The sequence below is a fragment of the Sorex araneus genome, chromosome 6 (genome assembly GCF_027595985.1).
Source record: "Sorex araneus isolate mSorAra2 chromosome 6, mSorAra2.pri, whole genome shotgun sequence".
Lineage (NCBI taxonomy): Eukaryota > Metazoa > Chordata > Mammalia > Eulipotyphla > Soricidae > Sorex > Sorex araneus.
The window spans coordinates 58,217,977-58,230,933 of record NC_073307.1 but is presented as its reverse complement, the minus strand read 5'-3'; the positions used below and the strand labels follow the sequence as shown (position 1 = coordinate 58,230,933).

The window sequence follows — 12,957 nt, the reverse complement described above, 5'->3', positions numbered from 1 at the left end:
AAAGGTGTTGAGTGGCCACTGTGCTCAGTCTCTAGCCCTCATTCAGCCCGAAACTCCCTTCCCCCGCATGGCCTTCAACCACATTATAGTTGGTGATCCCTTCTCTGAGTTGCCCTTTCCCCAGAATGTGAGGTCAGTCTCCAAGCCATGGAGTCAACCTCCTGGTACTTATTTCTACGAGTCTTGGGTGTTAGTCTCCCACTCTGTTATTCTATATGCCATAGATGAGTGCAATCTTTCTATGTCTGTCTCTCTCTTTCTGACTCATTTCACTTAGCATGAAACTTTTCATGCCGATCCACTTGAATACAAAATTCATGACCTCCTTTTTTCTAACAGCTGCATAGTATTCCATTGTATAGATGTACCAAAGTTTCCTCAACCAGTCATCCGTTCTAGGGCATTCGGGTTTTTTCCAGATTCTGGCTATTGTAAACAGTGCTGCAATGAACATACATGTGCAGATGTTGTTTCGATTATACTTTTTTGCATCTCTGGGATATATTCCCAGCAGTGGTATTGCTGGGTCAAATGGGATAGACACACATTACCATGAACTCTTGTGAAAATCACTGCAGAATGGCTCCTCGCTTGGCTCATAGTGGTAGTGCTGCCCTCTGACACCGGGTTATGGACACAGCTTCAGAAGTTTGATAGTCAAGGGTTAGTGACCTGGTTAGAAAGCAGGGACGCTTGAAACTGCCCGGCTGCCAAGGCTGAGGAGATACTTGGCAACTGAAGAATGAGGACGGGCTGATGGGGACATTGTGCCTCCTCCCAAGCGCTGATCTTCAGAACTAGCTTTACCGTGAGAATGTGAGCACAAGCCCGGGGCCCACGCGCGAGGTAGCAGCACCTTGGAGAGCACCGAGGGACGCGGGCATTTCTCGGACTGTCTTACAAGCTTTAAGAAACAAGCGCTGGTCCGGGACCGGGTCACGGCTGGGGTTGCCAGACCTCAAGGCCAGGACCCGCGGGCAAAGGGGCAGAGCCGGGGATCGACTCCGGGATCGGCTCGCGGAGCCCGGTTCGAGGCCCCCATACGCTGGGCTTTGCCTTTCGGCCAGGGCGGCTAAGCCGGACCACAAGCCGCCTCCACCAGCGAGGATCTAGAAGCCCAGCTGGTCGGTGCCGTCCTGGAGCCATGTAAAGCCCACAGGAGACAGTGGCACACCAAGCCGCGAGCCGATGCCTGAGCATCCGACGGTCATCAAAAACCGGAAGCAGAAACGCGGGCCCTTTAAGAACAGCGATGGACCTCATTTCCCATTGGCCCTGCCTGCTCCGCAGACTGACAGCAGCACCAGCCAATTAGACGTGGGATAGCGCAGGCTCCGATTTAGTTTGAACGAATCGTCGATGGGGAGTGAGGCGTTCCTACGGTAGCGTGGGGCTTGGGCTGCTTCTAGGATTGGCTGACTGGGATACAGGGGGCGTGGTCGTGCCTCGTTTCCCCCGCTCCCGCGCCCTGAACTCCGAAAACGTAAACCCTTCCCTTCACGGTCCCTCCCCGCCTAACCTGCGAGCACGCCGCGTCGGTCCGCGCGGAGCCGAGACTCCCTCAGTGCCGCCTCAAGGAAGCGGCTTCTCCGACCCCGCGACTGATGAGGACGCGGGGCCCGCTGAGGACGCGGGGTCCGCTGAGGCGCCCGGTCCGCTGAGGCGCCGGGTCCGCTGAGGAAGCCGGGCCCGCTGAGGAGCCGGCGCAGCGCCGCCTCCCGTGCAACCCGGCCAAGCACTGTCCGGCCCAGACCCTGGACACCCCAGATCGGTGCCGCGGGCGGGGCGCCGGGACCCCACCCGAGGAATGGGACTCCCCTGGGCTTAGCGTGCGGGATGGGTGGAGGGACCGTTTTCCCTTAGCGGGGCCGGGCCATGGTAATCCTCTAGAAACAGGATTGGGGGGAGGGGTGTGTGGGGCCCTCGGGCCGGCAGTTCACATTCCCTGGCCGCCCCAGAACCTCGCTAGGCCGCTGGAAGCAGTTCGGGGTCCCCCCCAACCCAGACCTGCCCGCGCTTTGTCAGTTGTCGGGCTGTGGGGTCAGATGGGGGCCCCACAACACGTGCGCTTGAGCGCCACCAGGAATGATCCCTGAGAGCTGCTATCTCTCTCCCCAGGAGAACCGTTGTTTCCTCTGGACTCTGGGATCTTGCCTCAGACCTCACCATCCCCCCCATGCAGCTCTCCGTTCTCTTCCAGGCGCTTGCTAGCTAGGAAGAGGCAATGATTCGTCTTTCCAGGGGTTTGACTTGGCAGTTTGAGGGGGCCAGAGAGATAGTGAAGTGGGGAGAGCGCTTGCCTTGCGCGTGTCCAACACGGGTTCGATCCCTGTGACCTATATGGCCGGCCCGCTGTGCACCGCTAAGTGTGCCCTTCCCCGACTCCCCTAAAAAAGGAAGGGAAGGAAGGAAAGGAGGAAGAAGTTCAGACAGCCTCCACTTGAAAAGTTCCAGGGTTATCCATGAGACTGGGGTTAGTGCCAGCCCAGCATACTGGACCTCCTGGTATGTCACCCAGTCCCCTAACAGGAACAGAGGGCTAATAGCCATTACTTGTCATGTGTAAGGAAGGACCAGTTACAATTGTGGATTGTGTGGATGCTTGCCAGGGAGAAGACAAATTTGTAGTTAGTTTATCACTTATTCTAATATGTTGTTGTACTCCACATTAGAAAAGAGCAGAGGTAACTGACTGCTGGGTTCCAGGTGTTCAGCAGTAAGGTGATGAGCTTTCAGTCTTCCCTTCTCTGCTGGCAATGAGGTAAGGTTGGGTCCAGATTGAGAGATGGCACGTGAAGGATTTGGTAGTGCCTGTGCACAGAAGGTATTTTACAAATTGTCACTTCCTGCTGTTGGGACTATTGTAAACTATCAGTGCAACCCACAGGGAAATAAAGTTAATGGAAAAAATGACTTCCAGCCTAGGATAGGAGATGATTGTGGGCCATGGGGAAGTGAAACGGTCTTTTTTTTTTTTCTTTTTGGGTCACACCCAGCGATGCACAGGGTTTACTCCTGGATCTGCACTCAGGAATTAACTCCTGGCGGTGCTCTGGGGACCATATGGGATGCTGGGAATCGAACCCGGGTTGTCTGCGTGCAAGGCAAACACCCTACCTGCTGTGCTATTGCTCCAGCCCCAAGGGAAGTGAAATGTTTGATAAGTGATCAGTTTGTTAAAAGTGAAGGCTCTTCAGTCAGCAGGGATGCTCACTGGGCACTGAATGTCAGATAGGAAGAGCAATGCCCAAATTTCCAGTCTCAAGAGCTTTATGTGGGGGCCGGAGCGATAGCACAGCGGGTAGGGCGTTTGCCTTGCACTCGGCCGACCCGGGTTCGATCCCCGGCATCCCATATGGTCCCCCCTAGCACTGCCAGGAGCAATTCCTGAGTGCAAAGCCAGGAGTAACCCCTGAGCATCGCTGGGTGTGACCCAAAAACGAAAAAAAAAAAAAAAAGCTTTATGTGGGTCGTTTTATTACTATATTTTAAAATAAAGTTGTGAAATGTTTTTTTTATTTTTATTATTTTTTTTCTTTTTGGGTCACACCCGGCGATGCACAGGGGTCACTCCTGGCTCATGCACTCAGGAATCACCCCTGGCGGTGCTCAGGGGACCATATGGGGTGCTGGGATTCGAACCCGGGTCGGCCGCGTGCAAGGCAAACGCCCTACCCGCTGTGCTATCGCTCCAGCCCCGAAATGTTTTTTTTAAAGCAAAAAAAAAAAAAGTGAAGGCTCTTGGGGCTGGAGCGATAGCACAGTGGGTAGGGCATTTGTCTTGCTTGTGGCCGACCTGGGTTCGATTCCCAGCATCCCAGTTGGTCCCCTGAGCACCTCCAAGGGTAATTCCTGAGTGCAGAGCCAGGGTAACCCCTGTGCATTGCTGGGTGTGACCAAAAAAGCAAAAAAAATGAAGGCTCTTATAACAGTCAAATTATTTGGGGTTGGGTTAGGGTTGGAGTTAGGGGGAGGGGCAAGGCTTCCAAATGGTGTTTAGGGAGCCAACTGGCCAATGGCTAAATGCTAGGGCCTGAGGATGCAGTGTGGTACCAGGATCCATGAGGGCCAACTCAGCTGTGCTCCAGAGCCTCCAGTGATGCTCGGGAGACCTTGTGCCAAGGATCAGACTCAGGTCAGGTACAAGCAAGGCATGTGCCCTACCCCCTGTACTGTCTCCCTGACCTCCCAGTTCAGGTTTCTAACACATGTTTAAAGACCAACTCAAGAAAATAGGACTTTACTTTATTAGGCAATATTGGGAATCCATCCTGCAAGAACAAAGGCCCTTCCCGAATCAGGCCCCAAGTGTTTCCCATTCCCCAAATCGCTTCCTCTGTTCTCTGCTTCATAACAAACCCTTACCCTGCTGTCTTTCCTCTTTCACAATGCAAGGTTCTAGGAGTGAATCCCTGATAGTATCCCAAGATCAAAGGTGATGGCTGAAGGGCAGTAATTTCTCCAGGGAAAAAATTATGTGTCCTCAGACTTAACTCTTCCTTAGAATCTTGGTATATCCGACAGAATTCTGGACATGCATATATAGACTAGAAAACATAAGAATGGACCAGAGTGATGATACAGCGGGTAGGGTGTTTGCCTTGCATGCAGCAGATCCGGGCTCGATCCCTGGCACCCTATAGGGTCCCCTGAGCACTGCCAGGAGTAATTCCTGAGTGCAGAGCCAGGAGTAACCTCTGAGCATCGCCAGGTGTGACCCAAAAAGCTCCCCCATATCTCCCCCTCCAAAGAAAACATAAGAATAACCAATAAGTGTACAGACTGATGATCACACATCTGTGGGGGTCAGAACAAGCCCATCCTGCACAGTACAGGCTGGCTGACCTCTGGTCGGACAAACGAGCTGGGGCAGGCTGACTTCACACTCAAAAATCAAAGCTACAGCCTCCTGCCGCTGCCGAGATGTGATCCCGGGGGCCACACGCGTGTGCAGCTCTCCGCAGCTGCACGAGTGTGAATCCAGACCCAGCTAAATCACTTTTGACATGGGAAGCTCCTTGCAGAATGTCTCCAGCCTGAGAACTAAGCCTCGACCCCATGCCCGCCCAGGAGGGGAAAGGTATTTCTCTCTTTCGCCTCTCCCTTTCCAGGGATGAAGGGCATGGGGACCGCCATATTATGACGACCACAGATGGGGTTTACAAACTTGCAATGATCCAATATCCGGAAGAAATCTCCCTGGACTTAGTTGTTAAAGTACAGAAATCCAAAACCGTGCGGCCGCTATTGCGGCCGCGCAACCTCATTTCTCTTCACAACAGGTCTGACTCTAGTGGGGTACTCCTAACAATAATGGTGAGGTTTGTGTTGAAATATTGAATGTAACCAAAGTAAATAGAAAGTAAAGTGAAATTTATCAGTTACAAGGCAGGGGCGGTGCGGGGGGGGGGGGGCGGGATGGGAGGTGTGCTGTGGTTTTCTTTTGGTGCACTGGTGAAGGGATGGTTGTTTCAGCATTGTATGACAAAGACTTAAGCCTGAAAGCATTGTAATTTTCCACATGGTGATTCAATAAAATAAAATTCTTATTTTAAAAAAAAAAAAGCTACACAAGAAAAAGTGTGCTTCCCTGGTAGCTGATAGTAAGCATAAATAAAAACAAACAATTTTTATTCCAACCTTTTGTGCAAGGCCATGCTCAGTGCCTAAAAATAGCAGGCTTCTGGGACACTGGTACTATGCCAGACTCCGTGTTTCAACATTCCTGGCACTTTCCAGAATGCGGAAAAGAGCTTTACTTTCTTAAGATGACTCCGGTAAAACTTTCCCCCTTAAACTGAAATTAAAGCTCAGGGCATGCTGCCATCGGCAGGGCCTGGAATTCCAGCAGCTCTGAATGAAGACACCTTAGCCCCGTTAAATGGCAGTAGGCCACACTAATGGGTTTTCAGTATTTCTCTGAGGGCTCAGCTTTGAGCCACACTATCTTCTGTTTCACACAGAGAAATACTTCCCTTGGTCTACCAAAGAGGAAGCTGAGGCACAGAGGATCAGGAAAGGGAACAAATCAAGTCAGGAAGTGCAACTGAGAAACACCTCACTTTTCCACCTTCTCTCCCTATACTTTGTTCTCAGTGATTTGACTCCCACCACTGAGAGGACAGTATCAAGCAGTAAGGACGAGCAGGGTAAAATGCTGGTTAAAATCACCAAAGTGAAATTAGGGAGAATGGCTCTTTCCAAAAGACACCCCTCGGGCCGGAGTGACAGTACAGTGGGGAGGGTGTTTCCCTTGCACTCAGCTGACCATATGGTCCCCTAAGCACTGACAGGAGTAACTCCTGAGTGCAGAGCCAGGAGTAACCCCTGAGCATTGCTGGGTGTGACCCAAAAAGCATGAAGGAGAGGAAGAGAAGGAAACGATACCTCTACTCTGGGACAGCACTGCAGTTCTATCTCCTGGGTCAGCCCCTCACTGCCCTCTTTGCCACTTCAAAACAGTTTCTCTTTCATGTGAGTTCTCTGATGCGTGATAAAATTAGAGCTGTTGCTGAATCCTTTGCCACACTCGGGGCATTTGTAGGGCTTCTCCCCTGTGTGGATTCTTTGGTGGATGATGAGAACTGAATTCCAGCTAAAGCCTTTTCCACATTCAGGACACCGGTAGGGCTTGTCACCCAAGTGGGCCCGCTGGTGCATGACCAGAATGGAACCACGGCTGAAGCTTTTGCCACACATGAGGCATTTGTAGGGTTTCTCGCCGGTGTGGGTCCTTTGGTGTACTACCAGCTGTGACCGCTGGCTGAAGCACTTCCCACACTCGCTGCACTTATAGGGTTTCTCACCTGTGTGAATCCTCTGGTGCTTGATGAGATTGGAGCTCCAGCTGAAGCTCTCCCCACACGTCAGGCACTCATAGGGCTTCTCCCCAGTGTGCATGCCCTGGTGTGCAATGAGGCTGGAGCTCTGGCTAAAACTCTTCCCGCACTCCCCACACTTGTAGGGCTTCTCCACCATGTGCGTTCTCCGGTGCGTGGCCAGGTTGGAGCTGCGACTGAAGCTCTTCCCACACTCACCGCACTGGTAAGGCTTCTCTCCCGTGTGAGTCCTCCGGTGAGTGATGAGGGCCGAACTCTGGCTGAACCTCTGCCCGCAGTCCGGACACTTGTAAGGTCTCTCTCCTGTGTGGATTCTCTGATGTCTGATCAGGTTGGAGTTGTAACTAAAGCTCTCCCCACACTCTTTGCATTCGTAGGGCTTCTCTCCCGTATGGATGCCCTGGTGTGTGTTGAGGCTGGACCGATTGCCGAAGCTCTTTCCACACTCAGGGCAGGAATATGGTTTTTCTCCCGTGTGAGTCCGTTGATGAGCAATGAGATTGGGGCTCCTGCTGAAGCTCTTGCCACATTCAGCACACTGAAAGGGTTTTTCCCCTGTGTGGATTCTCTGGTGGGTTATCAGGTTTGCACTCCGGCTGAAACTTTTCCCACAATCCCTGCATTTATACGGTTTTTCCCCCGTGTGAGTAGTCTGGTGTCGACTGAAGTTTGAACCATCACTAAAGCTTTTCCCACATTCATCGCATTTGTAGTATTTCTCTCCCGTGTGGGTCCGCTCATGCGTTATGAGGTGGGACTTCCGACTGAAGGTTTTCCCACACTGGGGGCACTCATAGGGCTTCTCACCCAGGTAGGTGCCCTGCAGGCCAATGAGCTGCCCAGCTTCCTTGCCCTGGGAGCGCCCTTCCCTGTGGCCCACACCTGGGGTGTTTCCCTGGGGACTTCGAAGTCCACAGTATCTCTCCATGTCACTTTCCCAGTCAGACTGCTGAGTAACTTCCCCTTCAGAGACATCTTCAAACGTATCTTGAACATTCTCCCCATTTTCACTTGGGATCTCAAAATCTGGAATAATGAAGAAAAGGTTACAATTTACCTGAATGTCCTAATGATGAGGAAAGGAAACCAGAGAAAAAAATGTGGGGGGCAGGGCGCTTGGACTGGAGGCAGATCAACAGTGCTCGGGTTACTCCTGGCTATGCTTGAGGATTGCTCCTGCTTGGGAGAGACCATTGGTGCTGGGGATTGAACCCAGGTCACCTGCATGCAAAGTGTAAGCTCCGACCTGCTATACTATCATACTGGATACCCCACATTTTTAAAACTAAATTTCTAGTTAAAATAGAGAAGTTTGGGGCTGGAGCGATAGCACAGCGGGTAGGGCGTTTGCCTTGCACGCGGCCAACCCGGGTTCGATTCCCAGCATCCCATATGGTCCCCCGTGCACTGCCAGGAGTAATTCCTGAGTGCAGAGCCAGGAGTAACCCCTGTGCATTGCTGGGTGTGACCCAAAAAGCAAAAGAAAAAAAAATAGAGAAGTTTGAGAACCTGGAGGACTTTTTAAAATCAGGTCTAATTTCCTTCTAACTGATTATGTAGTTGTCAAGCCTCAAATGTCTGTGATAATCACTTGGAATTTGTATGTCTTAAAGATTTGTTTTACCTCTCTAATGGGGAACTAAGTCAGGTGGGAATCTGAAAAATCATAATCAAGAGAAAGCAACATCATGATCCCCTAATACCACGATGCTTGATACTTAGTAGGTGCTCAAATCTGGTGAACAAATTAACATTTTGGGGTGGGTAGTAACACAGAAATTTCCACCGAGCTCAGCCTTATTTTATAATTCCTTCCATTAAAGTATGTATCTATTGGTGGAGAATGGGCACTGGTGAAGGGATGGGTTCCCGAACTTTGTATGAGGGAAGTATAAGCACAAAAGTGTATAAATCTGTAACTGTACCCTCACAGTGATTCTCTAATTAAAAATAAATAAATTATAAAAAAAAAAAAAGATTTAGCAAAATAAATAAATAAATAAATAAAGTATGTATCTATGTATTTGCCTTGCACACAACCAACTTGGGTTCAATCCTTGGCATCCCATATGGTCCCCTGAGTACCACCAGGATTATTTCCTGAGTGCAGAGCCAGGAGTAACCCCTAAGCATTGCTGGATATTGCCCAAAAAACAAATCAAAAAATAAATAAAATACATATCTGTATTTTATATCCATGTTAGCATATAAATAAGATATAGGCAGAACGATGGGGTTTCTGTGATACTCTAAAAGTCTCTAGATGGGAATGACTGGAAACAAGTAGGAAGTTAAAAGTGCCATCAAATGCCTGCAGTGGGAGCCTCCCATTTTTGTTTCTTTTTGGGTCACACCTGGTGATGCACATGAGTGACTCCTGGCTCTTCACTCAGGAATTACCCCTGGCGGTGCTCAGGGGCCCATATGGGATGCTGGGAATCGAACCTGGGTCGGCCGTGTGCAAGGCAAACGCCCTACCTGCTGTGCTATTGCTCCAGCCCCCGAGTCTCCCATTCTTAATACAAAAGATCCACCTCTTTTGTATTAGCAATGTCAAATGTTCAGGTAAGAGTATTAGGGAGGACTACTGGAAGAATATCTAATCAGCCTATAGACAGAACCGTCAGATATGGCCCCACATCAGAGCAAAACAGTAAAGAGCTTGAGGCTGGAGCGATAGCACAGGGGTTAGGGTGTTTGCCTTGCACTCGGCCAACCCGGGTTTGATTCCCAGCATCCTATATGGTCCCCCAACACCGCCAGGAGTAATTCCTGAGTGCAAAGCCAGGAGTAACACCTGAGTGTTGCCGGGTGTGACCAAAAAGCAAAAAATAAAATAAAATAAATTAATGGCTGTTGGGAACATGAATATTGCCAGGAAGTTATTGCTACACTGTTTATATCACACAATGTCCCCCCCTTGATGAGCCCCAAGAGGAAAGTTCCCTCTGAAAAAACAAAAAGCTTTGAGCTCTTCTCAGACATCAGGTTGGAAGACATTGACTCCCAACCCTGAGTATGGCTCCCACTTCACCCTGATGGCCAGGAAGTATGATTTTTTTGGTTTTGTTTTTTGCGTTTTTGGATCACACTGGGCGATGCTCCTGGGTTACTCCTGGCTCTGCACTTGGGAATTACTCCTGGCTGTGTTTGGGGGGCCATATGGGATGCCAGGGATTAAACCTGGGTCAGCCACGTCAAGGCAAACACTCTACCCATTGTACTGTTGCTCCAGTCCACTAATGGGAAGTCTGGACTGAAAACTTCAGAGCAAGTCCTGAATTCCACTTCTCCATAAACACTACCCGCCCCATCCTCTCCTGAGGGTGGTCGATGTCTCACCACCATCCCGGAGGCTCTGGGTCAAGTCTTCCACCAGGGCTGCGGCCTCCTCACTGCTTTCAGGCCGATGCTCCTGCAGCCAGGCTTGAATCTCCCATGGTAGCACAGTCAGCATCTGCTCCTTGGTGTGCACCTCTGGCCTCAACCAGCGCCGGCAAAGCTCTCTTAGACGGCCAAGTGCACCTGGAGGACCTCCAGTTACCTCCTCCTGAGAGCCACCCTTCCGGGCACTGTGGGGAAAGGGCTCAGACTCAAGACCATCTTCCTGCAGGATGGCCTCCTGCACCCAGGAGTCGTCCTCCAGCATTGTGGTAGTGACCATCTCCTGTTCATTCTCCTGAGGCGCCTGGACGAGTAGGTTCAGACTGGTGGTCATGCTTGGTACCTCTGCAGCCATCATCTAGTTCTCTGGTCAATCAAGCTCAGGCTTCTAGTTTCCAAGTACAGCCATCATCATCCGGGCATACTGAGAAGACACCTTCAAGGGCAATCAGCAGTCCTGCTGAGGACCAAAGAAAGAAAATCAGAGGGGCTGGAGTGATAGCACAGTGGGTAGGGCTTTTGTCTTGCACACAGCCGACCTGGGTTTGATTCCCAGCATCCCATATGGTCCCTTGAGCACTGCCAGGGGTGATTCCTGAATGCAGAGCCAGGAGTGACCCCTGTGTATCGCCGGGTGTGACCCAAAAAGCAAAAAAAAAAAAAAAAAAAATCAGAGTGCTAAGCAGATTATCTTAAACGAATTCTCCTCTCAGCAGCCCAAATTAAACCAAGAGATTCAGACATCTGAAATTCAGCACAAGTTTTGTGTCTCTCTTAAAGGAAAAGTGGCTTCATCGTGAAAAACCTCTCTTTGGCAGGGAAGAACAAATACCAGAAATTCAGCATTTGACTCTGAAATAAAAGGGGGCTGTAATGATAATGGGTTGGGTGTTTGCCTTGCATGTGGCCAACCTGGGTTCAATCCCTGGCATTCCATATGGTCTCCCAAGCACTGCCAGGAGTAATTCTTGAGTGCAGAGTCAGAAGTAACCCCTGAGCATTGCTGAATGTGACTCAAAAAGTGAGGGGGGAAAAAAAAAACCCAAAGCATGAGCATCAGAGACCCAAGGCCCTTATAAGAGCCCTGGAGTCAATTCTGTATCTGGGGTGTGGCTTCCTGCACCTTCCCTGCAACAGTCACTTACCCAACCCCAGTGACCACCTGTTAACACTCCATCTCTCATCTCCCATGACAGCTAAGAATTAGCACCAAGTCAGATGTTGAAGTCTGAATCTCACAGGAAAAATGGGATCTTGACTGCACTGCTGCCCAATAAGTATGAAGTTTTCAAATGTTCACACTCTGATACAGCCTTCGGGCTCAGGAATTTATCTTTAAAAATACCCCTCACAAAGAGTTTATTTGCATAGACACCCTAAAACCCTAACGGCGGGGGAATGGTTAATTAGTTTTCATCCTTATGATCAAACGTGTTGACAACTCTGCTGACAGGGACCAGAGTGATAGTACAGCCGGTAGGGCATTTGCCTTGCATGGGCCAACCAGAGTTCAACCTTCAGCATCCCATATGGTCCCCTGAGCACTGCCAGGAGTGATTCCCGAGTGCAGAGACAGGACAAACTCCTAAGCAAAAGAGAAAAAAACCCAGAAAACTGCTCACATAATTATAGCTATCTGGGGGCCTAAGAGAGTACAGCAAATAAGGCACTTGCCTTGCGTACAGCAAACTTGGTTTGCTCCCAAACACAATATTTAATCTCCTGAACCCCGCCAGGAGTGATCCTCTGAGCACAGAGCTAGGAGTAAGTCCTGAGCACTGTCAGTCATGGAGCACTGTCAGTCATGGCCCACACAACAAAAATTAGCAATAATGCCTATCTTTGTGAGTAATGCTCGGGAAGAGGCTCAAAAGAGCTCTTGGGGTCACGGGGAATGTTTAAATTTTAAATCAAAATTTAAGAGTGCAAACAAAAACTAGCTATGAAACCCAATGCTCTTACAATGTATTTGCAAAAAGGGCCAAAAGAAACATGGGGTTGAGGAAAAGTAAACCCTCAGACAAAGCCCAGGAAAATTGTCCCCGGGCAACTTTCACTGTCTGACCTGGGGCAAGACACACCCCTCTGAAGCTCGCTTTCCCAATCTGTAGAACGAGCATCTGGGGGGCTTTGAAAATGTGCCTTTCAGTCCAAGCCCCGCGCCGCGGCTGCACGTGCAGCGGCAGCCGGGGGCCGTTCGCAGCCCCGGCGCCCCGGCCCGCGGGCGGCTGACAAGCGCCTCCACGGCCCTCCCCGCGCAGGGCTGCCCGCACCGCCTCCAGGCCCGTTATTCTCCCGCCGACGGCAACTCCCCGCGTCCGCACAGTTGCAGGCCTGCCGCTCCGGGCTCACCTTTCCGGAGACCGGATCCCACTGCGGCCGCCGCCGCTCGGGGAGCGGAAAGCACCTCCTTGGCCCCAGCCTACCCCTCCAATTTGCCCCGGCCCGAGGGGCACCGAGAACAATGGACGGGAGAGGGCCGCCCCCGGCCACGCTCATTGGTTGTCCGGAACGGCCCCTGGAAACTCTGGTCTTCTATTAGTCCACACGGCGCCCCGCCGCCGGAGGGAGGCCGGGCCCGGGGCATTGTGGGAGATGTAGTCCGCCAGGACCTCCAGCCCTCTGCTGGGAAGAGATGTTTGGGATTTCTGAAATCAGCGAGGTGCTCGAGGGTAAGAAACAGAAAAGTCCCAGATCTGGCCAGCGCTGTCTCGTCTGGACAGCGGGGTCTGAT

At 51.0% G+C, this 12,957-nt stretch overlaps 1 protein-coding gene across 2 annotated transcripts; it reads right to left on the bottom strand.

The window, feature by feature from the left end:
* Window positions 1-4,224: 4,224 nt before the first annotated feature.
* Window positions 4,225-12,705, bottom strand: ZSCAN2 (zinc finger and SCAN domain containing 2). 2 transcript variants are annotated; one of them, XM_004617570.2, is made up of 3 exons: window positions 12,576-12,705; window positions 10,182-10,680; window positions 4,225-7,865 (listed from the first exon to the last, which is right to left on the bottom strand). In XM_004617570.2, the coding sequence occupies exons 2-3, from the start codon at window positions 10,579-10,581 to the stop codon at window positions 6,454-6,456; spliced, it is 1,812 nt and encodes a 603-aa protein (XP_004617627.2). In that variant the 5' UTR covers window positions 10,582-10,680; window positions 12,576-12,705; the 3' UTR covers window positions 4,225-6,453. The 2 variants fall into 2 exon arrangements, with proteins under 2 accessions (XP_004617627.2, XP_054998698.1); XM_055142723.1 differs by having other exon boundaries at window positions 10,182-10,683; window positions 12,576-12,703.
* Between the last annotated feature and the right edge of the window lie 252 nt (window positions 12,706-12,957).

Bases quoted from the DNA above. Each gene is read 5' to 3' on its own strand.
- ZSCAN2 (XM_004617570.2), bottom strand. From the start codon at position 10,581: ATGATGGCTGCAGAGGTACCAAGCATGACCACCAGTCTGAACCTACTC. The intron at 7,866-10,181 runs GTGAGACATCGA...TCATTATTCCAG, and splicing joins CCAGAGCCTCCGGGATGGTG to ATTTTGAGATCCCAAGTGAA.